This window comes from Fringilla coelebs (assembly GCF_963513975.1).
Source record: "Fringilla coelebs genome assembly, chromosome: 2".
NCBI classification, from domain to species: Eukaryota; Metazoa; Chordata; class Aves; order Passeriformes; family Fringillidae; genus Fringilla; species Fringilla coelebs.
Window position 1 is genome coordinate 63,310,406 of NC_140029.1, and position 23,586 is coordinate 63,333,991.

Genomic DNA, 23,586 nt, shown 5'->3' on the forward strand with positions numbered 1-23,586 from the left:
CGGCCGGCCGCGCTCACTTCCGCGCGGGAGAGTTGAGGGCGGGGGAGGGGGCGGCGGTGGGAGTAGCGGCTCGTGGGAGCCGGGCCGCGAGCGGGCGGTAAGTGCCACCGCGGGCGCGCGGGGCGGGGGGAGCGCGGAGTCTCCTCAGCGGCGGTCCCGCTGCCCCGCTCTCCCCGCAATGCCAGCGAGTGGACCCTGCCGGGGCTCGGGCTGGGCGGGGGGGCCGCGAGGCGGCACCGGGACTTCCGTGAGGGCGGCCCGGGAGGTACCGGGAAGGAGTTCTTTGCTGGTGAGGGTGGTGAGGCGCCGTCACGGGCTCCTCAGGAAAGCTGTGGGTATGTGCTCGCTGGCCGTGTTCAGGGCCGGGCTGGATGGGACTGTAGGCTGCCCAGTCCAGCGAAAGGTGCCCTGCCCACGGCGGGGGGTTGGAACGAGATGCTCTCCAGTGAGAGGTGATCAGAAAGACATCTTTATTTGTTCCTTCTTCTTCCTTGCGAAATCTGGGTGTGTTTGTTCTGTACTGACGTGGGGAGAATGGGGAGGTGAGTGTCGGTCGTGTTTAGCTATGAAATCTCCAGCCGTGCTTCTTTCCCCACAAAGCACAAATGAGGGACACTGAGTGTGAGGAAACGGGTGTGTGATTCCTTTCTTCCTTCCTACTTCCGTAGATCCAATCCTGCACTGCGCTGGAAGGAAGAGGAGAGCAGAGCAGGAGCTGGGGCAGTGGGTTTCAATAGCGCGCTGGAATTCAGGGGACTTGGGTTCTTTTCCTTACTGCCCTACGGATGTACTAAGAGATTCTGTGCCTTAGCCTCCTCCTGTGTAAAAGATGGATATTTACATACAAGGATGCTTTCAGAACTGGGTCTGGAGAGCAAATACTTAGACAAACTGGTAATGTTTCAGCAGGATTGCTGAGTTTGAAAGCGGTACAAGCCCTGGCCTCTTGCCAGCACTGTTCTTCTCCTTTCTTACTTTCTGTTTCCTTTCCCGTTTTCTTCCCTTGAGTCACTGTTGTGAAAAAACAAGGAAACGAAACCAGTAGCCCTCCCTCTAGGAAATGGCACAGGAACAGGAGGAGTGTAATAGTGTCGCTGTTCTCTCAGCTGCTGCTCTGCCTTCTGTTTTGTAGCCATTGCAGCTCATGTCATTTGTCCTGTCATGAGCGGTGGGCAGCAGAAGCCCCCCAAATCTTACAGCTGAATTGGGCCCCCTGGGTTCCCTGTGGTGTTGACAGTGGAAGCAAAGGGTTGCAGAAAGACTTTGGGACAGCAAGGGATGGACTGTAAAACAGCAGGTGAAAATCCAGCATTGATAAGTGGAAGATGATGGATGTGGCAGAGAAACAACCATGACACTGATGCCCTCCTTCCTTAATCTGATGCCACTTAAGAGGGAGATCTGAGGAACTGTAATACTGGTCTGAGGTTGACAGGCTGGTGTTGGGTCACTGTTTGAACTTGATGATCTAAGAGGTCTTTCCTTACCTAACTTAATCCAACCAATGGACAAGTATGTGACTCTCACTGGAAGGTGTCCCTTCTGGGAGAGCCAAGAGGACAAACCTCTGATTTGTGCTTTGAATTCTCCCCATCCAGTTAGGTACAAATCAGGGTATTTGTACCTTCCATTGTTTGTGGTCACATTGTATAGAATACCCTGGAGGTGCAGTGGGTGCAGAACAGTTCCTGGTAAGCAAGGGAAAGAACAAGGCCACACTGCCTCACGTTCCTCTCCAGATCCGTGGCATCACAAACCACCAGCCCTCCACCCAGTTTTATCTGCTCTGACTACCGTGGGCCCCCTTGCTTGTTGAGCCTTGTGTTTTTTTCAGTGCTTTGTGCTTCCAGCAGTAGTTTTCTGTAAGTGTCAGTTCTGCGCTCAGAAGCAGGCTAAAATGTGATTAAAATAGTGAGAATTATTAAGGAAAGATGGAACATACAGAGTGATGTTGTGGCTTTGGAGTGTAAGTGGTAGCCCATCCTTTTGGAGGTGGTATGCTCCTCTTTGAGTGTAGCCAGAAGAGTATAGAAGTGACAGAGGTGGAAAAAACTGCAGACCAGCTTCTGTGCAAAGAAGAGCTAAACAGTTTCAGATTTCTTGGCTTTAAAAAGAGACAGCAGGAGAAATAGTAACAGAGCAATGTTGTCATGAGTGCTGCTGAAAGAGTGGAGCAAGGAGCAATGATTTCTTGCCTTTTCAGACAGATCCAAGTGTTTTATCTGAAATCCCTGAGTTGCAGGCTTAAGTCCTGCTAAAGCAAGGCGTTGTTCAGATGAAATGTAACTAAACAGTGAAATTGGAAACCTGCCCTAAGCCTCTCCCTTCCTTCGTAGGAGCAGCCAGCCAGCTCCATTGCCCCGTTTAGCTCCATATCCTCTTCCTGGTAGTACTCTGTAGCAGAGAGCTCATGAAGAGCACAGGCTCCTGTGGGGGTATGTCGGGTTTGCATGGCCAGGTTTGGGTAGCAGGAGGGCTACAGGGGTGCCTTCTGTGAGAAGCTGCTGAAAGTTTCCTGCCTGTGCAGCAGGGACTGGCCTTCTGCTCCCAAGGCTGAGCCCAGCAGGAATGATAGTAACACCTCTGCGGTAACATATTTAAGGAGGAAAGAAAAAAATGTTGCTGGGCAGATGTAACTGTGGGTGGAGAGGAGTGGAGTGGGAATATGTGAAAGGAGCAACTCTGCAGACACCGAGGTCAGTGGAGAAGGAGGGGCAGGAGGTGCTTCAGGTGCCAGAGCTGGGATTCCCCTGCAGCCCCTGGTGCAGACCGTGGTGATGCAGGATGTCCCCTGCAGCCCAGGGAGGTCCATGGGGATTCAGAGATCCACCCACAGCCTGTGGAGGAGGTGGGTGCCTGAGAGAGGCTGCGACCCTGTGGGAGGCCCATGCTGGAGCAGGGTCCTGGCAGGGACTTGCAGAACCACGGAGAGGGAGTCCACACTGGAGCAGGTTTCCTGGTAGGACTTGTGACCCTTGGGGGGACCAACATTGGAGCAGGCTGTGCCTGAAGGACTTCACCCCATAGGAAAGTGACCTGTGTTGGAGCAGTTCATGCAGAACTGTTTTTCACTGGATGGACTCACAGAGGTGTTTGTGGAGGACTGTCTCCATTGAGAGGGACCCTACACTGGAGCAGGGGAAGGACTCTCCTTGAGTGTGGCAGGACCAATAAGTGATGGACTGACCATAAACCCCATTCTCCATCTCCTGGTGCCTCTTGGGGGACAGAGGTAGAGTTTGGAAAGAAGGGAGGGGTGAGGGCAAGGTGGTTTTAAAATTTATTTCTTTTATTTATTTCTATTATCCTGCTCTGATTTTGTTAGTAATAAATTCAGTTAATTATCCCCACACTGAGTCTACTTTGCCTGTGATGGCCTTTAGTGAGGGATCTCTCCCTGTCCTTAGCCCATGAACGTTTTGTTATATTTTCTCTCCCCAGAAGGGGGAGAGATAGGGTGGAGGGGAAAGATAGGGTGGCTCAAGGCAGTGCCTGGCATCTGGCCAGGGCCAACCCACCGCAGGGGGGGACAGGATACAGGGCTAAACAGGGCCCTGGGTGCAGGCTGGCTGCTTCTGCACAGAGGTGTGGCCAAGAGCTGGACTTCAACTGCTTCAGGATTCCTAGAAAGGTGCTGGAGTAAGCTCAAGGCTGATCATGATCAAGTGTCTTCTGTCCTCCATCAGCATCAGGATTTCTCTGGAGCCTGTAAGAACACCAGAGATTGTAAAGTCCATGTTTAGCCCCTTCCTTAAAAAATTCCTAGAGCTGGATCCTCTGACTGGGCCTGAGCAGGCGCTATGTGTCTGCATTGATTCCAGGTATTGGTTTGCTGCAGAGAGCTTTTCCTGTACTCTAGGCCATTCAAACTCTAGCTCATTCTCCTTTTTAATTTCTTTCTGTTCTATTCTTGTTCTAATATGTCCTTGTGTTTCTGTTTGTTTCTATTGTATTTATTGATTGCTCAGGTTCTGAAAGTGACGTGATGGTCAGTGTATAGATGGGTATTGGAAATCAGTTTCTACCCTGCCTTGCTTACAAGATATAGAAGGACAGAGAGAAAAAAATTCCAGCTGTGTGCAAAGGCGAAGTGACTTGTGATTACAAGTAAATTGTCAGTAGTGTAAGCCAAAGGGGAAAAAACATAAAAAATTCTCTTCTACTCTGGTGGTGCTTTCACTTGGGGCTATCCAGTCTGTTTTATGCTAGGAAAATGGGAGCTAATGAAAACAGTTTGTCTGTTGAAACTCAGAAAAAGGTTGCAGGACTTGCTGGACTATGAGATTTCCTGCCTGTTTTGTGCTTGGGCCTTACTACCTCTTGCTAGAATAATTTAACTTCAGATCTTCCTATTTTTTGAAAGTAAACACAGATTTTTCTTCCTCCTTGTCATACAGGATTTTGTGCTGTCAGAGGTGACGTCTCCAGCAGAGGGTAGTTTGGAGTATCACACCTTGTAGGAGTGGGAAGTTGTTGAAGATTTCTGTGGTGGACTTGCACAAAAAACACAGAAAAAGTAAAATTTCTGCTGCAAATGTTATGGGGTGATGCTCTAACCTGCTGGTGGGGGATGTATAAAGGCTTAAGAAACACTTAGACTGCTTTTGTGAAGTATGTAGGTAGCCTCAGAATTTTGCAGCTGATGGAGAAAGACTATGTGAAGAACAGTTAAGACTTGAGAGGATATGGTCAAGAAAAGATAACAAGTGTCCATGGGGCAATTCCCAGGCTCAGGAAAAATTCTGTCACTCCTGTTAGTATTTTGCCTTGTTGAGAGAGAATGTTTGAGTCTCTCACTTAAGATTTTTTTTCTTGTGCCCCAATTTACTTGTAGACCTCTCCACACTACTTTGCTACATCCTTCTTACAGCAATAAATTAGTATTTCTTCTTTGTTTTCTGTGAACTCCTGGAAGGCACTGGCGGAGCTGCACCAGGGGCAGCTGTTTTTCTGTCCTTTGTTGACTTGCAGACCCACACATGGCAGCAGCAGGTTAAGAAAACTCTATGAGTGATTGGCCTCCAAATAAAAGGAGTTTCACACCTTAGAGCATGACTTGCCAGGTTGCTCTTGGATCTGTTTTTGGAGCAGATATTTCAAGCAAGCTTGAAAACTCTTGTATTACCCCTTATGACTTGTTAGTGACTTTCCAAGAGGAGATAAACCACTCTTTCTCCCGCTCTAATTGCTGGAGCTGCTGGGATCTGGTTTCCATCCCACTGCTGTGCCAAGTGCAGGCTTTTCCTGTTTTACTGGTAGTTACTGGAGGAGCAAAGCACCCAGGGTCAGGGATGTAGGTGAGCAGTTAGAGGGCAGGTGTTGGCAGGCTCTGCTTTCCTCTGTCTTGCTTGGCCTATGGAAGTTGTCAATTGCTTTGTGTTTTGTCCCAGTTATCCTGCTCTAGGTGCTTTCTGGATAATGGCGAAGATGGTGAGAAGAACATGTGCGTTTTGTTCAGAAGGGGAGGCTGGCTCTGTGATGTATATCGCCACAGAGAGGAATATTGCAGCGCATCAGGATTGCCTGGTGAGTGCCTTTAGCTGGTCAGTACTGCAGAGACGTGGAGAAGGGATAAGGGGAAGCTTCCACTGCTTATTTGTTTTTGGTTTTGCAATGATGTCTGGATTGAAAGGCTGGTTACTCAAACTAGCAAGTTTATATTAGACTGAAAAAAGCTTAAAAAGCAACAGGACTTGGCTGGAATTTTGGAGCAGGAGAGGATGTGTCTGCACAGCTGGAGCTGTTGATTTGTGGTGTTTTCATGTGTGTCTGTTGCTGAGCAGTGGTCCCAGACACATATGAAAACACCACAAAGACCACATATGGTCTAGCAACAGGAATAGGTCTTCTTGAGGCACTGTGGACACTCATCCTCTTGGATGAGGATTCTCAGACCACACTAAGTTGTATACTTAAACCTTTGCAGGAAAACTTCCATATCACTTAAAGGTTAAAAAACTTTCCAGTGTGTCTCTTATTTAAAATAAAGAATAAAAATATCAGAAGCTGATTATATAAAAATATCTGTGAAGCTCTTAAGTTTGTTGTGATCCTTCTACTCTTCTTGCCTCCCCTTTATTCTGGAATGTTGACGGAGCTGGTTCTTGCCCTGCAGAATCAATTACAGCTGCTGTATTCTCCCTTCAGCAGAGGGAGAATATAGCTGTGGGCCATTTAATGCAGGAGATTGCTGCTAGAGCAGCTTTCTGGCTGTCATTGTTCCAGCCTTCTTATTCTCACAATTGTTATGTCTACATCGTTATTTTTCTGATATCTTTTTTGGTTGGTTATTTTTTATCAGAATGTTTCACAACAGCATTTTTTACGGCACTTGAATGTTTTGTTTCAAACAGGTTTTATTATGGCTTTAATGTTTCTCCAATGTTAAAACTTCTCTCTCTGTCCCTCTCTGTTTTTTCTTTTTGCTGCTTTCTTTCTCCTCCCAGCAACTTTACTCATTTCTCTGCCTTAGGCCTGTTTGCACTGTTTGGGTTGTTTTGTAGTCAGCTATCACCTTCTGAGCAGACAGATTGTGCCTGCCAGTTGATGAAAGGGTAGCTCCCTTTTGTTTGGACTTAACTACATGTAATGCTTAGGAAATATTTGCCAAGAACTTCCCCTTCCTCACTCACTGTTATGGCTCAATTCTTTGGGAATTAAAGGGGCCTGAGTGTGCCTCTGCACATTTTTAGTGGGTTTCTCCCAGGATGTGTACAATGTTTCTGCTTTTTTCCTGCAGTCAGCTGTTGTTACCATTGAGCTGTATGGAAATCTTATTACAGAGAAATGTTGCATCCACCTGTAGGTCTGAACAGCTGAGCACATAATAAGATGTCCAAGGCATGGAGGTCTCTTGCCTGAAGATGTTCTCATCCTTACTCTGGGCACCTTGGAACTTCACATTTTCTTTGTTCATGTTTTTAATAAGTTAACTTTCTCACTTTATTATCTTTTCTTAGTTTGCCTTCAGATTATGTGAAATCCCCTGTGTGGAAGGAGGAACTTCTTTTGATTGCAGAAATGTTTAAGCTTAGCTCCTTGCTCAGTGTAGGTGAAACCTCTTGTTAACACAGAGAAAAATCAGCCTTCTTAGGTAGGGCAAGTGCAAGAAGAAAAGATGTACTCCTTGTCTCTTTTCAGCGCTGGTGACTGAGTCATTCTTATTTCTTAAAACTGTCTCTTTTGTCTTTAGTTATTTTCCTCAGGATTTGTGGAATCTGAAGATAATAACCCAGAAAATCTGGAAATAAGGTTTGATGTGTCATCAGTGTTAAAGGAGCTCAGGAGAGGAAAGCGACTGGTAAGGAAATGTTTCTGAGTCTGCAGTTAGTCCTTTCTCATAGTGTTGAAGGTTGTCTGGCCTGTTCTGGGCTTTAAAAAAACCCATTCAAATAGCTGATCCTTCTGATCTAATAAGATTAGGGAAATTACATGTTTCAGTATTGGAGTAATTGATTTAACATTTGGTTTGGTGAAATTTAGTTCATTCTGTATTAAAATGCAGGTGGGTTTTTTCCTGGCCTTTATGTCCTTAGTCGAAATTTCCTGAGACTTTGGTAAAGAACTAAGCCAGTGCCTGAAACAAAAGAATGCAATCCACAATTTTAAAGGGGAACACATTCTGAGTTTAGCAGAAATATGATTATTTAAATGTGGGGGTTTTTAGTTGCCTTTGTCTTCACCTGCCGTCCTCCCCCATGTCCTGGGAGGAACTCTTTTCATTATGAAGTTAGCCTAGAAATCATAAATACAAACATTAATACCAATTAATGTTGAAATAACTTGGGAAAATTGCTCGGTGCCCTCACGTGGCTCTTTGCATCATTTTACAAATTTATCAGTATGAAATAGAGGTAAGATAGCAAAAAGGTGGCTGCAGTAATGACCAGGGTAGGCGTTTGCAAGAGTGAATTTGCCTGATGAATTACGCAGAGGTGACTTGCAAGGGAATACTGGATTTGGAATACTGGATTTTCCCACAGTGAACGGCATTTGCCCTGTCTGGCAGGATTTGGAGTAGCTGCCTGTGACATTTACCTGCTGAACCCCCTCCTGTTGCAGGTGTGCAACTTCTGCCACAAGAAGGGGGCCACGGTGGGCTGTGAGAAGCGCACGTGCCGCAGGAGCTACCACTTCTTCTGCGCGCTCTGCGACGACGCAGCCGTGGAGACCGATGAGGTCAATGGCATCTACAGGTACCTCACCCAGTGTCCTCCCGCTGTCACTGCCGGCCTCCAGGGTGTCAGCAAGAGGGACTTTATTGGGGGGGGCTTAAAGGGTTTTTAGGGAAGGAAATAGGTTGCACTCTCCTAAAGCGATGCTTGATCCTCTGGTTGCAAACTGTGGGAGGAATGTTTTCATTTCACAGGAAAACTTTCCTGCAGTGGGAGGGAATCTGTTTAGTGCTTGAGCCTGTAACATCACTGAAAGATAACAAGGCAAAAACTGGGAAAGTCAGTGTTTACTGACTCTTAGCCAATCTTCAAGAACAAAGACTTTTATTAATCTCACTCAGATTCTAAATTTTTTCTTGGTTCAGAAGCTCCAGTAAACGTGATCTGAGCACAGAGCAGGTTATAGAACTTTTAGGTCTGCTCACATTAGTCAAATTCAGGTAATTTTACCTTCCCATGCTAGCAAAGAACTTTGATTCCCACCAAAGGCCTTGTATGTCAAGTATGTTGCTAGCAATAACATGATTGAATGCATTCTAAGTCAATTTTCTGTCCTGATCATGCTAGTCCTGGTGTCCACTGCATTGCCATTGACAGATGAAACAAATTGTTTGGAGGATGCAGATGAAGGAGTTGAAAAATTGGGGCTTCATGGACCTTTTGAAATGCTGAAGTTATAGTAAAGTCTGAGGTACATAAAAACCCTGATGCTCATTTCTATGCAAGGCCAGAGAAGTCACAGGTCATGTCAGACTTAGATTAATTTGTGGATCATCTAATCACTGCTTGTTTCAGAGAGGGGTAGACTAGTGCAGTCCTTGGTAGCAGTGGAAGATGGGTCCTTTTGTGTCAAGTCTTGCACTCCTGGCTGGTTTACAGCACTCTCTGTCTAAAAAGAATGCATCTGTGCAAGGCTGTAAGCCCGGCTGTGCAGGGAGGGTGGGAGCTGTAAAATCTTTGTGAATCTGCAAAGCTCATGGAAGAGTGTAACTGGGAAGATGGAAACTTTCTATGATCACAGTATAAATGGCTTTAATCTTATAGCTTTAGAAAGGATAACTCAGGCTTAAGAAGACTGAACTCAAGATGTTGAAAAGCAAGTGGGACTGACAGCAGTCTAGACACAAACTGGTGTAGCAGTCTAGATACAAACCAGCAAAGAAGTGCTTGCATAAACAGTTTGGTTTGGTGGCATTTTGGAGCTGATGACCTTGGAGGTTTGGAAGAGGGACCCTTAAAAATGCTTTATTTTAGGTCACTGTGGGACACTGATAGCCTAGGAAACTAGGCTATAGCAACCTGTATTGAGGAGCTGGGAAAGGCCTGGATTAGAGAAGGATACTAGGACAGCTTTCAAGGATTTGAACCAAAAGACTTTTGCGCAGTAGCAGTGGCGTAAATAAAGTACAAAAATTGTAGCTAGCTGAAATTATTGGAGAGTACACTTGAAAAACAGTGGATGTAGATTGACAGCCCCTGCACATTTTCATGATGAAATATACGGAAAAGAAGAATTCCTTCGAGAGAGGCAGAGCTGGTGGCTTTAAATTCTGAGTTACCATCGTTGTGATGATGGGTAGTGACCATCAAAACAAATGGAGCAGAATAAAAAGAGAAAGCATATGGTGCTGTGGAAGTGGCCAGTACGAGTAGAGGTGGAGAAATAAGTGCAATTTGCACTGCTGTCTTGCAAAAATCTTAGTAGGGGAGTGCTTCTAAATGAAGCGGCCTGAGTAGTAAAATATGCTGTCTGTACTTTGTAAGATGTTCTTGTGCTTAGGATGGGTTTTTTTTAACTGTGAAAGACTAGAACTGAAGGGTGGGGAAGAATAAAAAACATTCTCCAAAGGGCAGTATTAGAAATTCAGGGATGTAAATAAGGTGTGTCCAGTATATAGCTTTCTGATTGCATTGTTAGGCATACCTAAATCTGATTTGTTGTGCTTCAAGATGCATTTCATGCAAAAGAAGTTCCTCATCAAGCCAGCAGTCTGCATTTCTAAGGGCAGTGCTTCTGTTTTTGTTAAAAGAATTACAATTATTATAAAATGTCCTAGTAAATGCAGTTCCTTTTTAAAATTGCAGCAGTCTTGGCAAGTAGATTTGTAAGGAAGAGATAAACTAAGCCATGCTTCTGACAAGGCATTTTTACTTGAAAAGTGACTTGGGATCCTTCTGGAAGAAAGGCATATTATAAAAGTTGGTTCATGTTCTCTGCACGTTATTGTATCCAAAAGATAAGGAATATTTTCAGATAAATTTGTTTCATTTTGCTTCTTCCAAGGAATTCACATTGCTCTCCTAGAACCACTGAAAATATTCCCATTGCACATATTCCTGAAGTCTTTAAGTAACAAATGGACTGAGCAGCTTTAAGCTACTGGATCTCACACAGGGTTGCCCCACGTACTCAGGATTTGGGGGCCACTCCATAGCACAGGGCAGCAGGAGAGAGGGGCACAGAGATCTCCGGGTGAGTGAGTGCCTGATGGTGCCGTGTGGCGTTGCCAGCCCTGCAGGGCTGAGGAATGGAAGGTGGTGCTGGGCAGATGTGTGAGGAGGCTCCTGGCCTGTGTGGGGCAGAGCTGCTGTGATGGAGCAGTGTCAGGACTGTGGCGTTCCACCTTGGGAGCGTTAATCTCATTTCAGTGTCTCTGACACAGTGATTGCCACATCCATGAAATGTGTCTGACTCAGGGCCTGAGCAGTGGGCAGGCCCAGACAGGGTGGGCTGATGGAGCTGATCACTCAGAGCTTCAGTGCTGAGACTCCACTGTGGCTCTAGGAGTACAGATACAAGGTTGTGCATGCATGGGACTTTTAAGCAGGTGGGTTTTGAGGTGGGTAATGCTTAACAAAAGTCCTGTTTTTTATGAACTGTCTTTATGTTCAATGGAAAGAGGGGAAATACCTGTTCAAATAGGTTAACATAACTCTGTTTGCATATTTATTAATTTTCTTCTCTTTTTCTTGAAATTGAACTTAAATTTTAGAGTGTTCTGCCCAAAACATGACCCAGGGAATAGGACCAATAGCTATGGTGAGTTTCTTTAATGACTTCATTGATTTCATCTGTTCTAAAAGTTTGCATCCTACAATGAGTAATTCATAATAACAAGATAAATATTACCACCTTCATATCAAGTGGTGGATTTCTAATCTTGCAAGAGTGGTTTGGTTAAGATCCACATGTATGCACAAAAATCAAGTTTTTTTTTAAGTGGGAAAAGTTAAAATTTAATCTTCCCCGAATCTCCTTGAAAACTGACTTAAACCACAATGGACCCAATCCTTAATGGAATCATTCTTACTCTTTTTTTGACAAGTAGGCCCAAGCAGCTTGTAAAAATCTATGTAAGACAGGAGAGCCACACACAAGTTTGCAATAGATTAGCAAGGGAAAGGCTGTTACAGGAGAGGTCACCTTGGGATTTTATCTGTGGTTATGCAGACATTCACATTTGCATCTTCTGTATTCACTGCAGTAGTTTTTAAAATAGGGCCTTTCATTCTGAAGGATCCCAAAGAGCTTTTTAAGTGTAACAAAAGGGTTGTACAATCCCTGTTTAACGATTGCTTCCTGTGCTGCAGAAATGCAGCTTCATTTGGCAGTCCTGGCCCTTCCTGATTCAGAGGTATTTAAAATCCCAACCAAAGTTGGACCTTGTTAGCCTAATGCAGAGAATTCTGCTCACAGTGAAGTGGCTCCTAAACTGGCCTTCACTTTGAATTTGAACTCCATTGAACTGTAAGCACTTGTGCTGACAGTGGTGTGCTCCCACCGAAGTCTAGCAAATTTTTGCCAATCTTCCTGACAGAGTCCGGCTCCATCCTGATGACACTTAAGAGACGGGTTAGGTGATTATTATTTAAGCTTTTATTCATGAGGGCTGGGGCTTTGCAGAAAGACTCCACAACTGTAAGGTAGGTATGTATTTATTCAGTGCTGGGCACATGTGGGGGATGTCTCTGAAGCTAGCTACAGGCTCTGAGGAGCCTGTCTTATCTCCAGCAGGCCTCACATTCCTTCCATTTTCTTTGGGGTAATGAGCTCTTCTTATCAGGATCCCTGCATTCCTTTATGTTCACAGGCCTTTGCCAGCACAGCAAGTTACAAGCTGAGTGGGTTAAGCAACATACATCATCTAAAACAGCTATCCTAACTTCAAAATTAATTTCTACCCTAAATTAATTTCTAACCACCCTGGCTCACTTCTTAGCCAGACATACAGTCTGTTTAGTATCTGATATTGCTGTGCTTCACTAACCAAATGCATCCTCTTAGTTTACTTAGTAGCTTTGCTTTTTACTCATCCATAGTTCTGAATCCTGACCTTTCTTCCCTTTTCAAAATTATTTTGATTTCTGTGGTCTAATGGTTGTCAGTGTCTGTTGGGCTGCCCAGGCTCCCAGGGGATCTCCTGTGCAAGTACTGGACAGGCCCAGGATTGCTTTGTTTCCAGTACCAGATAATATGCAGGCATTAGGTCCAGCCCTCTAGACCACTCCTTATTCATCAGGAGTACTGAAGTCTTACAAGGTTGGACCACAGAATGATTTGGGTTGGAAGGAAGTTTGAAGATTATGTATTTCCAGACTGCTTGCCTTGGGCAGGCACATCTTCCACTAGACCAGGCTCTCAAAGCCCCATCCAGCCTGGCCTTGAATATTTCCAGAGACAGGGCATCCATAACTTCTCTGGACAAACTGTTCTAGAGTGTCACTACCCTCACAGTTTGGCATTTCTTTATATCTAACCTAAGCCTGCTGTCTTTCAGTCTGAAGCCATCTCCCTTTGTCCTGTCACTACATGCTTTGGTACAAAGTCATTTTCTGACTTTCTTGTAGCCCCCTTTAGGTCCTGGATGGGGTTTGTGTCTTCAAATGCTGCATATGCAATGCTGCCTGAGAAGAGAGTTTTCTCCTAGAGGAATTCTTCCAGAGGCACTTAATTTAGAGACCTTCTGTTTATGAGGGGTAAATGGATTCTGCTAGCGGTGTCTACCCTGCCTCCTGAATGAGCTTCTCTCACCTCCTGAGGGTAGCTGTACCCTGGGAAGTGGGGAGCAAGTGGGAGAGTTGAGTAGAAGAGACTTGGTTCCCAAGCCCAGTGTCTCCTGCTTCATAGTTTGGAGAAAAGGGGGTCAAGGAAAATCCCCTTGTTCATGGTTCATACAATATTCTTGTGCTGGGATGTCAGAGCTCTGCTGTGTGATTGGAAAGGGATAAGGTACCTTATGGGCTAAGAACTCTCCTTGCAGCTCTGTGCAGCATGGATGTGAGAGCAGCTTGGACTTGGAAACAGGCTCCAACCTCTGTTTAACTGGAAGACCTGGATGTGGGCAGAGTAAAGGCTGACAAATGCCAGAGAGCAGCCAGCACTGTGCAGGGCAGGAGGAATTGGGCTGCTCTTCAGACTGTGCTCCTCTTGTATAAGGCATCCTTACAGCAGATATCAGGGAGAGCTCAGAACATTCCATCATGTGTCAAAAATACCATGCTAGACAGCAAGGAACACTTGTACCTACAGCAGTATCTCCCACACTGCCCCAAATTTGGCCTTACAGGTTTGGTTTGGATGAAGTGAGAGACCAATTTCCTTTCAGCCCATGAGAAATGTAAATGTACAGCACCCAAAGCCCAAACTTGTTTCCACAGCCTCCATGTACAACAGTGCCTCCTCATTCCTCTTGATAGGATGATTTTTAACGGGAAGGGCCTTACTAGTACTGCCCAGAGGTTCTGGAATTAAACAGAGAAGGAGAGGTATAACCCCACTGTACACTAAACATTCAGGTTTTGGTGGGTGGTTGCACTCTTCTCTGCCTTTCTCTGCTCCTGCCATGCCTTCCTTGCTTGAGCTATCCTTCTTTGCTTGAGTTATGATGTTGGCAAGAGTTTGGTGCATGCTGATGGAAAGGATGCAGTGAAAGCAGAGATAATTTTTCAGAGATCTCATACCACATCACTATGAACACTTTGTAGTATAAATTATACTAAACTGACAAGTCAAATGGCTTCTGGAAGTTCTCTGGGAGGGTCCTTATGTTGATGAAAACACTAATGCCATTTGTACGTCTTTGACACACCTAAGTAATTCTTTATGTAGTCTTAGTTCTGAGGGTGTATTAACATATGTAAGAATTGTTTGGAAAAGAAACCAGGTTTTTACCACCTAGAGGTGGTGCTGATGCCAGGAGGAGTAAGTTCACTCTGCCACAATTAAAAATCTACTGAGTTGAAAAGGTTAAGTGATATCCTAATGTTATAATGATTTGCATTTTTTCCTAATGGTTGGTTGATGCTTGCAATTTTCCTTAATGGAAACTGTGAATTCTGCTGAAATGTAGGGGTTTTGGGGAAGCTGAAACATATTTCTGCCTTGCCACTCAAAGGGCCTTACTTCCTTAGCTTTTTGGGAAAAGAAGGAATTTAAATGATGTGTGATGGTCAGTCTGAGGTTGTCACTTTTGTTAGTTTGTTGTTTCTTCATTCCTAGATGGAGCTAATAAGAAAAGAAGACGTACATTGACATCTCCCACCATCACAGAAGAAATGGTAATTCTGAATTTCAGTCATACTAAAACAGGGGACCCACACCTGCTACAGCAAAGGACTTGTTTATCAAAGTATGCTGACAGTGTTCAGAAAGAGCCTTGGGAGTTCCCAGTTGGCATTTGTTAACTTCTCTGCTATTTGTAAATGCAGTGGTTAAGGAAGATGATGTCCCAGGTGTCTGGCTTTTCCTAAAGTATTTTTACTTTGAAGCAGCTTTTGCTTCCATTTTCCAAATAGAATGTCTGGAGAGGAGTATTGTTAGCCATTCAGAGAAGCTGACTGTATTCACAGACATGTGGACTGCTTTTTATCTTTCTGCTAAGACACAAGTATGATAATGACAACAGCAGTAAATGTCAGCATGATGTAAAAATACATTGTTTTCATTTTCTTACAGAGTACAGAAGAGACAGCAGAAGAAAACAGTTTGCGAATACTAAAAAGAGAAAACAATAGGCATAAAGGTGAGACTCACTTTGATACCAGAAGGGTTAATTCAGTTTTTACTGTGCCTGTGAAACTTTTAGCAGAGAAACAAGGCATGCAAACACTGCTCCTCCAGCAAGGACAGTGGGAAGACAAGGAGAAGGTATGGCTCAAGAATGCAGTGATAGATGGAACAAAGGACTTATCCTCTGGGAACCTGGAGTGGGATTTATGATAAGGGATAAAACTGTAATATGTATGTAGGGAGTGTATATAAGCAACACACTTAACGTAGAACCACGGTGTCCATGTAAAGTTAGCCATAATCCCTGCAGGACCTTGGGCCTGATGAAAGGATGCTCTCTTTAACTGCAGTCTTAAGGAGCCTTATTCTGATATTTTGGACATTTGGTAACAACTTTATGCAGCAACTAGGAGGTACTGTGATCTGTTATGTTCAAGTGCAGAGCTTGGAGATGGCTGGTAGCAAATTCTGTGCTGCAAATGTATTTTTATGATTCTCCTGAGATAAGTGGCTCTCTGTGCTCTGGTGTGGCAGCAGAAGTCTGATTTGCAGAATAACTGTGCAGCAAACGAATGCCTGTGGTTAGACTTGCTGTGTGATGTGAGCTGTTGATTCAGATGGGAATGCCCCACTCTGGCTGGCTGCTGTGTTCAGCTCTGTCTCCTGCAGACAGGGGTGCCTCTGCCTGATGCTGCTCCTCTGTATCAGAACAGTTAAATCTGAAATGGGAACCCTGGAAGGCATTAGCAGAGGAGGTGCTCTGAGGAGGGGGCAGCCCATCTTGCCTTTGGAAGCCTGCATGTACTCAGGGTGCTTAACACACTATAGGCTTTCACTGCATACATACGGTGTTACAACAGTGAGATGGATCACAGGAGCTATCCTTCAGTGCTGCAGTTTTCATGTTACCCTGAAGCTCCTGCTGCAGTTGCTTGTTGGGATTCTGCTGGCACTTGGAAGTTTGGAATGTGCTAGAGGTGATTATTCACCTCACTATGGATATGCTTAATGTATGGGTATGGATTGCAAGTGGCTGCTAGTGGTCTTTTCCGAATTTCATTACCACTGTAAAGAACAGGAAACTTACAAAGAATCCTGGAATACTCATCTGGTGTAAGTGAGAAGGCATTTCTTTCCTCACAAATGTCTCCAGTAAAATGTAACATTGTTTTTAACAGAGACTGACAGACTTTTGTGAGCTGTCCAGTGGTTCTTTGCTTTTGAACAGCCCATTGCATTGATCTTACTAAAACTTGTCACTGACCTGCTGCTCAGAGATAAAAAAAAAAATTGTTATTTCTCTATCAATCCAAATCTGACAAAGTAGGTATATAAAATGGGCTGTAATAAAAAAGCTTAGTTGCCTGGATCACTTGGAGTAAAAGTATCCTCAATTTTTACCAAATCTAATACTGATTCATTTATTGCACTGTTTTCTGTGCTTTAGCCTGCTCAGTCCATGGTGTGGTCCTAAGGATTGGTGAAACTGCAAGCAAAACAAATCACTAGGGGGTATCATGAGCTTTAGGAATGGACCATTTAGAGCTGTGGGGCTGTTAGCTTGTGATGAACGAAGCCAAATCTAGAGCTTAGGGAATTTTACACCCAGCACAGTGCTTATGTTTGCCTGGCTGCTTTTTGTCCCTACTGAAAAGGGCTGTGTGGGTGGCTGGAGCAGCCAGAGATCTGCAAAGCTATTTGTTACTGGTGGAAGGGCTTTGGCTTAAATTTTAGTTTCTGAAGAGAGGGAGCAAAGCCCACTTTACAGATCACTTCTGTATGAGAATGCTTTTGTGTTTTAACAGTTCGGATAGACTTTGTTAAGAAGTGCAAACAAGCTGGGCTTCTCGATGACATATTTGAAGAAATGCTGGACACACTTCACCTGGCTCAGGAAAAACTGATGGATGACAACACTTCAGAAACAGGTGTGTTTCAAGGGGACCCATAGCAGGGACTCTGCATCAGAGTAGAGGTGCAGATCTGAATCCCGGGCATCTGTCCCTGGGCTACCTTCCTGAGAAGGTATGGTGCTAAATAACTCAGTCCTTATTTCTACAGCTGTGCAGGAGGTTGAAAATGACCTCCGCTTTTGAATGACCTCTTACAGTGAAAGTTCCAAGAAACTTATTTCTCAAAGTTACGTAAGAGCTCAGCATCTCTAGTGAGACCTTCTGACTTGAATTTTTGAAGCCACCTTTTACATGTTGGCATAAGCATAGGAAGGTTCAGTCCAGCCTCTCCTCCCAGGAACTGGGGAACAGAGAGGTCCTGAAGAGAGCCAGGTTTTATTTAGGTCATAGGTCTGTGTTGCTCTTGCAGCTTCACAGAGGTACCAGCTGTCTGTTAATATCAGCACTCTCTTCTGAAAATCCCTAAGTATGTACATTTTAAGGCTTTGGATGATTTGTTACAAGTGCACTGTCAGCTGTTAGTGTCTCTTTGGGGTTTTTATGGGTTTATCACCTTGTATGAGGTACTTTGTTTTTAAAGAATTCCAATCTAATATTGCTTTGTCCACAACACAGTTAAAGAAAATTTAGTATTTTCCTCTCCAATTGCCCTCCAAGTTTTGCAAAGTTAGGAGTAATACCTTTGCATAAAGAAGGCTATTTTATGCAAAGTAACTGAAGAACATTCATGGAAAGTGAAATGTCCCACCTGGAAAGTCTTCCTTCATGAGCAGCTTGGGTGTCAGTTGAGCTCTGCAAGTGTTTTGTATTTTGCTTCAGCAGAAGCCTCAGGTATGAAATTGAGATGCAATTCTTGGATGTTTCTTAACAGCAAGCTGGGATAGCTCAGCCCCACACCTGATGTGTCAGGAGGAGTTGGTGCAGTCAGCTCTACCATCACACAGTCCTGCCACACTGAAGTGAAATATGACTTAAGTATATTGCTCTTCTTTAAATGCACTATTCTTGTGGTGTAGACACAAAAAAGGAATAATCTTCTATATGAAAGTAAAAAGAAGGAATTGACAACTTGATTCTTTTTTCTCAATACAGATTATATGAGAAGGAAGATATCGTAAAACCTTGAGCAGTCAGTATGATGGAAAATAAGTAATTACTGTTTTGTGGTACTTCTAATGTAGGGCTCTGTAAACCTCTACTCAGTAGTATTACATCAAATTATCTCTTTCCCCAGAGTATGAAGAGACAGTGATGGCACTGTTTGACTGTGGACTGTTTGAAAATGTTCTGACAAATATTTATTCAGGTATGTGCAGAAAAGCTTTCAGAGGAGCAGCTGGTCTGGGATTGAAGTTATTCTAATGAGAATTTTGATAGAACAATAATTTAAAATGAAAATTCCAAGAAACTTTTTTTCTCAGTGTTATATAAACAGTTGAATAAAAGCTATGGCTAGCTGAATCTTTAGAAATACAGTATATCAGATGGAGCTGGCTGACCTGAACGAGGGACCCACTCACAGTTCCACAGCTTTAAAAGGCCAAAGGGTCTCCGCCCCAGGGGAGCTCTGCTCTCCTGCAGCTTATTTGGGTTCCTTCTCCACAGCCTCCTTTCAACAGTTTGCCAGTGTTACAGCTCTGCTGCTGGCTGACAAGTGCTGGTCAGAGTAGTGCTTTCCACTGAAACACAGCAGCCAAAGGCCAGCAGAACTCACTTAGACTGGGAGGCAATTGTGTTTTGAAAAACAAGATGAGAATGCTCAGAGTGACATGCAAACAAAGGCAGGAACAGTTACTCAGAAGCACTGGTGTGGAGGGAAACTGTGGGGCTTGGATTCTCAGCTGTTTGAAGCAACAAGGCTGAAGCTGGTTTTCAACAGGCAAGTCTCATGCTTCCCATTTCCCTTTCCACCAGTTGTTCTAACTTTTGCTTTAATTTATTCTGGCAATAAGGGTTTTAATTAGCTAATGTTGAGGTTTGGTATGTGAAGATGATGTTTGCTGTTTCCCCTTCACTTGACTGAAAAAGCCAGGCTCCTCCCTTCAGTCTCCCATTCTTGCACTTAAATTCCTTTTTCAGCAATTGGGGTGTCCAGTGTTGCAGTTGTCCACCACTGCCTCATCTGAGGACATTAAAACATCTCTGCTCAGAATTCTTCATGTGACACAACCTTGAATTGCACTTGTTTTTTTCACTGCTGCATCAATTAATTCATCCTCTTCTCAGTTTACAGGAAAATCTCTTGATATTGGCACCTCCCTGCACACAACCATGTGATTCTCATGGGTACTAGTTGTCCCCTCTCCAAATCCCCAACTCAAGCAGCTCAATTCTTCCTGTACCACACAATCTTCTTTTCTGAGACCTTTTAATTTCAAGGCCAATAATAATGAGGTTGGTTCCACAAGTGATCCAAGAGGAGCTCTTAAAATGAAGCAGTGAGAAAGAAATGAAAACCATGCTAATTACAAGTGAAACTGTAGAGCGGAAAGCAAATCACCAGCTGCTATTTTTTTTTTGTTTGTTTGTTTATTGTTACTGTTGCCATAATCTCTTATAAGCTCTAGCTAGCTTTGTGGTGACATATTAAGTCAAGGACTACATAAAGTAGGACTGGTATAAATTCTGTGTTTCAAGGCTGATGATTTTGGGGTCATCTGCCATGCTTTAAATTCAATCTTTTTGTCACTTCCTAAATCATCATGCAAATCCTGTTCTAAAGCCTTACATGCCAGCACAGCAAGGCTACTCTGAACTGTAACTGGTGAAAGGGCTTTTTAAAATTCCTTTTTATATATAAGGATCCACACTCCTTTTGCAGTGTGCAGCTTTACTGCAAACTCAACTGCATGTAAAACCTTCCACACAGGATATGCTGTTGCCTCAGCAGTAGTTTCAGATTTCTAGGTTGGAGGTTCTTTTCCTCTCCTCCAAGGGAAAAGTGACTTCTTTTAGTTTTGTTTTCAGTTCTGTTGTGCATCCTGCTTGGGCAGGATGCCTCCATCAGATTCTCTCTCCTCTGTGCTGGTCAGCAATCTGGCCAGAAGCTTTTGAGCTCCTTGACAGCATTTGTTTTCAGGGGGTTTGTAGCAGCAAATTCTGCAATTCAGATTTTAAAACTGTTTTGCAGTTCCTTCACCCCATAGCACTCGAGGCAGTCATTCTAGGTCCACATCCCTCAGACCAGTCCTGATTTTACAGAAATACATTTTCTTTCCCTTCAGCTCATTTCCTCTATGAGATGGAAGGTTCCTAATCTGTTACCTGTCTTCCTTTCCTGTGGAAGCATTTCTGTAGGCTAGCAATTCCCATCACTGACATCTTTCTCTGGGCGACTTCTATTTCTGCCACATCCTTTTGAGAGGAGAGAAACTGAGTTGTGTGTGTTCCATCTGTAGATCTCCCAAATGCTGAATCCACAGGCTCACTGAGTGCTCTGAGTTGGAAGGGACCCGCAAGGATCACTGAGTCCAGCTCTTTAAGTGGCCCATATGGGGATAATGGGGATTGAACCCATAACCATTGGCATTATTAGCACCATGTTCTAACCAGCTGAGCTGCTTTGTTCATTTCTGATAATTAATTCATATCCAGATTCTCTCTTAAGAGGGCTTTTTTTTCCCCTGGTTTCACTTGCACATGCCAAACTTCTTCAGGTATGTGGCACCTGAGTGCAGAGGGAAGGGGCATCTCCTTATCTCCAGTCAGAGCTAGGCTGGGGCACCAGGTCCCTCTTCAGTGAAGGCTACCAGAATTTTCCATGGGCAGGAGGCACCAACAGTGCTCTCTCTGCCCATGTTCAACAGCCACACCCAATTTTGGATAATGTATTTAAAAACGTGTCCGTGTCCATCACCTTCCACATCCACCCGCAGGCAGCAGGGGCTGTGTTTTCTCACTACAGAGGAAGAAGCAGCAGGGAGGCAAAAGGCCAAAGTGCTTTCATTTCCTTTTTGTTTTTTTGGCTTTTTTCCCAAATGAGTTAAGGCTTTTTTATTTTGAATGGCATAGGATAAACATCTGGAGAGAATTTCTGCACTCTACTCCCTGGAACTTTGAAGACATTCCTCAACATCTTCTCCCCCAAAAGAAGAAAAATACATTCCATTTGTACAAAATGTCTTCTTCTTACTAGGATCCGAACTCTCAACATTCTCACACACTGAGAAACTAATTTGTTGTTCGCAGACCACCTTGCTGCTCAGAGGTCACCAACACCTCTGTGTATCCTGCTAACCAAAAAAAGGAGGTGCTTCATTTAAAACGTTGAATTAACCCTGTAAAGTTGTGGTAATGCTTCTGAATACTGGCCAGGTTCTTCACTGAGCTCTCACTGACTTCAATAATCTTTAACATTAGGGAAATAGAAGCAGCAGAGGGAAACAGAAATGCAGTCAAGCAGGGCTTTGCAAATAAGGTAAACAACTTGGGTAATCCCATCAGGATACTGTCAATAATGATTTTGCCAGAAGCGGGAGAATAAATGCTATTGAGTTGTGGTTTTGAGAATTGAGTTGTTGAATGCAGTTGTCCAAACCATCTGTTTTTAGGTTTAATTTTGTTGTTGGCTAAAATCCATTAGCCTTGTAAATTTGCTTTAGGAGTGTAATTTAGAGATTGTATCTTTAAAGATTTAAAATACATCATTTTTGGGGGAGTTCTCACACAAACAAGCTCTGAAAACAACCTTTAAACTCATCTGCCAGTCAACACAGGGGAGTAGTAGCTAAACTAGTAATTTTTACATATGCTGAGATGTTTTAAATTTAATCTCAAAACTAGCTCTGTTATAGATGGAGGGCAGAGGACTTGACTCTTGCTCTGTGCTTTCTCTGACACTCCAGCCAGGCTCTCAGCAGACACAGAGTTCAGCTCTTTGTGAAGACACCAGGTGTGCAGGGTGGTGGGTTACAGGCATTGCTGCAGAAAGGCAAAGGCAAAGGTTTTATTGTAGGTTAAACCAAGCAGTGGTAGCTCTGCAGAGTTAATAAATATGTAATGTGTTTTATATTAGTAATATTTATAATAATAAAATATTTTTACTCCTTAATAATAAAAGCTTTTCATCCCTTTTTCATAATAGGAACAGAAGAAAAAATCCAGAAACTTTTGGAAAACAGAAAAAGACTGGATCACAAAATTAAGCTACTGCAGGACTTTAAAGAAGTCATCCTTCCTACTCCAGGGAACATGGCCAGTACATCCAGTACAGTGTCTGAATAACCCCTGTCTGTGATGGTGCAATTGTTAGGATTTTAAATGATGAAAACCATAGACCAGTCTGGTCAGCATCCAATTGCCCAGCCCCAAGATGAGGGCTGAATGGGTGCAAGAATGTGGTGTTATACTCATTTTTATACCTCACTGTTGCAACAATTTAAAGTCCTTCAAGTTTTCAAAATTTTCCCTGGTTCCACTATAAATTTCCACTTATATTGCACAATGGAATATAAATGAGTCTTATTAACTAAATTTAGCTTTTGCAAAAACTCAACAGAACCCTCCAGGGAAGACTTTTTCCTCAAAGCCAGGGGAGTGTTCAGCTGCCATAGAACACTTGCTAAATTCACTTGAACTGTGGGAGCCCTCTCCTGGCTGGGCAGTTGCTGCCTCGCTGTCTGTGTCTAGACAGTGATGTTTGAAGGATCATAGTGCTGCTTTGGCTTTCCCAAAAAAGATAAATGAGCAGGACTCACACTCAAAGAAGCCTTCTGGATTACAAACAGGAGTTTAATTTAAAAAGCCAAATTATTCTTTATTGACTGGTCAAGGTGCACTGTTTCTGCTGTGGCAGTGGTAAAGCAGTGATTGCAGGCAGACCAGAAAGGGTTGGGCATTACACTCAGAACAAGTACAATGTCAAACGGAGCAAAACAGTGATGGGATCTTCCTTTCTCTATTAAGAAAGAGCTCAACTTTCATGTGTTCTGTCTTTAAAATATTGTTTGAATACAGAAAAGCATTGTTTAGCCACAACAGGCTAAGTTAATAAAACATTTTTTAAAGGAGCTGTGTGTGGAGTTGTGCTCCCCATCACTACGTTGCTGCACAGGACCCATCCAAGATGGGGAAATGCTGTCAGACCATGCTTTAGCTGAGGGACAAGCAGAGCACTGGCAAACACCACTTGGTGTGACACAGGTGACATCCTGTTACAACAGCTGTACTATCTCCACGACCACTTGGAATTCCTCATTTGAGCTTGTTCTGTGGGAAGGTGGGGATTGATAAGCACAGAATAACAGCATTCAAAATGAGCTCTTGAACTCTAAGGTGTGCCTGATTCAACAAAATAGTAATTTTAATTGCTTACAGAGTTCAAGTCTGCTGGCCTTCTGGGCCTAGAAACATCACCAGTTTACTGCCCCAGGCCAGAACTTGAGGGCCATTCAGCCTGAAAAAAAAACCACCTAAACCAAACGTGCAGTAACAAGCTCTGTTATTAAACACAGCAAGAATGATAAGGATGGTTCATACATACCTTCTGAAG

At 43.7% G+C, this 23,586-nt stretch overlaps 1 protein-coding gene across 5 annotated transcripts; it reads left to right on the top strand.

Moving 5' to 3' along the window:
• PHF11 (PHD finger protein 11) lies at nucleotides 1–23,522 on the top strand. 5 transcript variants are annotated; one of them, XR_014616993.1, is made up of 13 exons: nucleotides 1–97; nucleotides 4,398–4,516; nucleotides 5,391–5,526; nucleotides 7,193–7,300; nucleotides 8,062–8,195; nucleotides 11,168–11,214; nucleotides 14,674–14,732; nucleotides 15,130–15,196; nucleotides 16,989–17,111; nucleotides 17,968–18,071; nucleotides 18,189–18,245; nucleotides 18,331–18,402; nucleotides 22,180–22,216. XR_014616993.1 is itself a non-coding variant. In XM_084226125.1 (11 exons), exons 3-11 carry the CDS (start codon nucleotides 5,419–5,421, stop codon nucleotides 22,317–22,319), a joined length of 858 nt encoding a protein of 285 aa, XP_084082251.1. In that variant the 5' UTR covers nucleotides 1–97; nucleotides 4,398–4,516; nucleotides 5,391–5,418; the 3' UTR covers nucleotides 22,320–23,522. The 5 variants fall into 5 exon arrangements, 3 of the variants coding, with proteins under 3 accessions (XP_084082251.1, XP_084082253.1, XP_084082252.1); XR_014616992.1 differs by having other exon boundaries at nucleotides 17,968–18,245; XM_084226125.1 differs by lacking the exons at nucleotides 17,968–18,071; nucleotides 18,189–18,245 and having other exon boundaries at nucleotides 22,180–23,522.
• Nucleotides 23,523–23,586: the final 64 nt, after the last annotated feature.

Coding starts and splice junctions, on each gene's coding strand:
- PHF11 (XM_084226125.1), top strand. CDS start 5,419: ATGGCGAAGATGGTGAGAAGAACATGTGCGTTTTGTTCAGAAGGGGAG. Junction 8,196..11,167: donor GAGGTCAATGGCATCTACAG/GTACCTCACCCA, acceptor CTTAAATTTTAG/AGTGTTCTGCCCAAAACATG. Junction 11,215..14,673: donor GAATAGGACCAATAGCTATG/GTGAGTTTCTTT, acceptor CTTCATTCCTAG/ATGGAGCTAATAAGAAAAGA.